Below are 3,838 nucleotides of genomic sequence, written 5' to 3' on the forward strand. Positions count from 1 at the left end.
AGCACGGGAGCCTCCGATTGAATCGCACCGCCATCTACTGGTGACATTCCGTGCTGCAGGAAGAACGTGCATTAAAACCCCGTTTAACGTAATATTTATTTTATTTTATTTTATTTTATTTTAACCGCCGCAAACTAGAACGGACGAAGACAGCGACGCGACGCGATATGACACCGGCGCAGTTTTAGCCCGGCGCTCATTCACAACGGTCGCTCGGGCCGCCTGAACCGCCCTGGCCGGCGCGGCGTCCACGGGGTTGCAGCGCCTCCCGCCGGACGGACCCGGAACACGCCATCAATCCCATCGTGCCTTGCGCGGGGTACCCGCCGACCGACCCCCGGTCCCGTCGGGCTACCTAGCTAGGCTAGCTAACGTTAGCCGTTAGCCGGTCGGAGCGGACATGTTGTGCCAGCCCTGCCCCGTTCGAACACCGCGTTGACCGGGGTGAGCAGGCTGCGCAAGGGAAGGACTCGCATCGCCGGGCAACCATGGAAGCCGTTAACGCCTTTAACCACGAGGTAGGACCCCTGTGGCACAATCGACTTTCGCTGCGAATTAGTAACGCCGTCTAGCCGTTAGTATTGAATGTGAGCCTAGCGCCTAGCCGCCTCATGCTAACTAGCCGACATTAACTTCACAGCGGTGAGGCCGTTAGCATTAGCATCTAGCATCGTTGCAGCTACCGCCGCCGCAGGGTAGCCCAGCGCGCCGGCCGTGGCCGCGCCTCCCTCTCCGGTGCTCGGGTTCAACCACCCCACCCACCCCCCCCACCCCCCGGGTCCGCAGTGACCGGGGGGCTCTCAGTATAACCAGCCATATGGTCAATAACAAAGCGAGTGGGTGGTCGGCCACCAGCGGCCTCCATCCCAGTGCTTCCCACCAGTTCAGCCGGGGCAGCAGTCATTTCTCGGCCCTGTCCGGTTGAAGGAGAGCGGCGCAAGAGCGGAGGATCATCCGAACCCAAGGGATGGACGTTATATTAGATTTATGCACCAATTCCATAAGTTAGAAGTGTGTGTGTGTGTGTGTGAGAGACAGAGAGAGAGAGAGGTGTGTGTGTGTGTGTGTGTGTGTGTGTGTGTGTGTGTGTGTGTGTGTGTGTGTGTGTGTGTGTGTGTGTGTGCGCGCAATCGCGTCCCGGGCCGGGGTGGAATCAGACATGCGTTATTATTTATTCACATGCACTATATTTGTTGTTTTCTTCTCTTCTTCCCACGTGGTTTGCACAGCTTTTGGGACTTTCCCCTGTTTTGTTTTTCCATCCCACCGGTGCAAACTCCAACGACTTCGATGTTGAGTCTTGGTTTTGGGGCTCAGGGGCCACAGCAGATCATCCATCTCCCAAAGACGACCCCGCTCGGAGCCCGCCTCGCGGTTCAAGCCGGGTCGAGGCCACCGGGGACACTAGCGGGAGGGATTAGAATCCGCACCCCCCGAGCCTCATCACGTGAATAGTTTCGCGACAGAAAAAAAACAAAAAAAAACAGGCGTGCGGAGACGGTTTGCCGAAGCCCGGTTTGGGCGCCGACGTGAGTGCCGAGAGTCCGATCACAGCCTCCGCGCAATCAAAAGCGGCGCCACACGCTCAGTCCGGCGGACCGCGGGGGCGGGTTCACCGGGGTCCGAGGTCCGCGCAGTCGCTCCGGTGACGTTGGCTTCTCGAACGGCGACAGTGGGGGGGGGTGTTTTTTCCCCGAATATGACGGGATTGCGTGGTTTGTCAGGCGGTGCGACGCTGGGCTAAAACAAAAAAAAAAACCTGCAAAATTCTAAATGTGTTGGTCTCACTTCTCTTTCATGTTTAGTCCCTTCCACACCTCACGCCCTTTCCCACATGTTCCCTCGCTTTCTCTCCCTCTGTCTCTCTCTCCCTGTCCCACTGTCTCTCTCTGTCTCTCTCTCTCTCTCCCCTGTGTGTCTCTCTCCCCCTCTCTGTCTGTCTCCCTCTCTACTCTTCTACTCTCTCTCCCTCCCTCTCTCTCTCTCGCTCGCATTGTCTCTGTCTCTCTCCCTCCCTCTGTCTCTCCCTCTCTCTCTCTGTCTACCCCTCTACTCTTCTTCTCTCTCTCTCTCTCCTTCTCTCTCTGTCTCTCTGTCTCTCCTTCTTACCCTCTGTCTCCCTTTCTACTCCCCTCTCACCCTCTCTCTGTCTCTCTCTAGTTGTTTTCGCTCATGGATTCCAAGCCGCCCATCTCCCGGGCCAAGATGATCTCCATCACCAAATCGGCCATAAAAGCCATGAAAGTAAGGATGCGCTCGTCACTTTCTCCCGCACATTCTCCCGCACATTCTCCGGGCGCGGTTTGTCTGCGTCCAGAGAACCTAACGCATGCACGTCCTTCTCCTCCCCAGCTGTACAAACACGTCGTCCAGATTGTGGAGAAGTTCATCAAAAAGGTGAGGAGCACTTCTTCATTCCTCATCTCAGTCCCCGGCCGTTCCGTCTCTGTTCGACCTGGTCAACCCATTCATTCTCCTCCCTCTTCTGATACCCTCCCTCCCTCCCTCCAGTGCAAGCCCGAGTACAAGGTGGCCGGCCTGTACGTGGTGGACTCCATCGTCAGACAGTCCAGGCACCAGTTTGGCGCCGACAAGGACGTCTTTGGGCCCAGGTTCACCAAAAACATCACAGGGACGTTTGAGAACCTCTGCCTTTGCCCGCTGGAGGACAGGGTGAGACGGCGCGGGCGGATTCACCGGCGCGGAACTATCGCGTAGAGCGCCAAACGAGTGGGCCTTTTGGTTTTTAAAGTGTCTAGGGTGTCCGCTGGTCATCGCAAACGAGCCGCGGAATGGCGCGCGCGTACATTTAACCATCCGCGGGGTTTCGTGCCGGGTCCCCGAGGGGCTTGCAGCGCTTGAATTTCGTCCTCGGAAATGGAAGAGCGGGAATACCTTGTAAACAGCCCCTCTCGTGCACTCCAGCACAAAAGATTTTGTTATTCAAACGCTAACGTAAGGCAAATTTCCAATGATTCAATCCAGCATGATTGGAAATAGATGCTAATAATAGTAAAGAAACTAATATAAATAATAGACAATGAGGCTATGATTGTATTGTAATTTAGCTAATACATATGCCACTGAAAATTGATTATTTGCTTTCCGTGAAGTCCTTGATAATGGGGGGGAAAATGGTGCTTGAGGGGAAAAAAAAAGGACCCGAGAGGCCTTGAATTTTATTTTGTGATGCCAGAGTGAGCCCTGCATCTACGTGACTAATAATTGAGTTTGGGTTGAAGGGTGGGATGTTGGCAAATCCCTCAAAGTCACCACCCCACCCCGCCCTCCTCCTACTTCCTCCCTCGTCCGTTCTGCAGAGCAAGATAGTGCGGGTGTTGAACCTGTGGCAGAAGAACGGGGTGTTCAAGATCGAAGTGATTCAGCCGCTGCTGGGCATGGCCGCCGGCTCCAGCGGCGGCACGTCGGCCGACACCAGCGCAGAGGAGCCAGGTAACCGGGGACGGGCGCACGCCGACGGGGCCCGCGATGCTTTTTGTTTTGCCGTTGTGTCGTGATCGAAAAGCAAATCGCTTGATTGTTAGAATCCATTATGTACCTCCATTGTTTTTTTTTTTTTTTGTTTTCATATAGTGAGTGTCCTATTTCAGTTACAGTGTTTGTTAGCATGCCATATATATATACAGCTTTCATGTCCCATACATCGATAAGCATTTCATCATGCAACAGGAGCCGAAGCTCAACCGCAGCTTGTGTCTTCTAATCATTTAAAGAAAAGTTGTGCTGCGATTCAATAAAATATGATATTTTACAATATGTCCAGCACTGGTACACGCTCCATAAGAGTAGTTAACGTGATGGATATGATTTGGATTGT

General features: G+C 54.1%; 1 protein-coding gene across 1 annotated transcript in view; it reads left to right on the forward strand.

Annotated features, from left to right (window-relative positions):
- Positions 1 to 399: 399 nt before the first annotated feature.
- Positions 400 to 3,838, forward strand: part of scaf4a (SR-related CTD-associated factor 4a) — a 12,782-nt gene continuing 9,343 nt past the window's right edge. The window contains exons 1-5 of the mRNA XM_080014287.1: positions 400 to 518; positions 2,161 to 2,244; positions 2,353 to 2,397; positions 2,512 to 2,673; positions 3,321 to 3,453. Of these exons, the coding sequence (XP_079870413.1) occupies positions 489 to 518; positions 2,161 to 2,244; positions 2,353 to 2,397; positions 2,512 to 2,673; positions 3,321 to 3,453 (454 nt within the window). The 5' untranslated portion in view covers positions 400 to 488. The remainder of the gene's footprint in view (positions 519 to 2,160; positions 2,245 to 2,352; positions 2,398 to 2,511; positions 2,674 to 3,320; positions 3,454 to 3,838) is intronic.

Source organism: Zeus faber (genome assembly GCF_960531495.2).
Source record: "Zeus faber genome assembly, chromosome: 14".
Taxonomy (NCBI): Eukaryota; Metazoa; Chordata; class Actinopteri; order Zeiformes; family Zeidae; genus Zeus; species Zeus faber.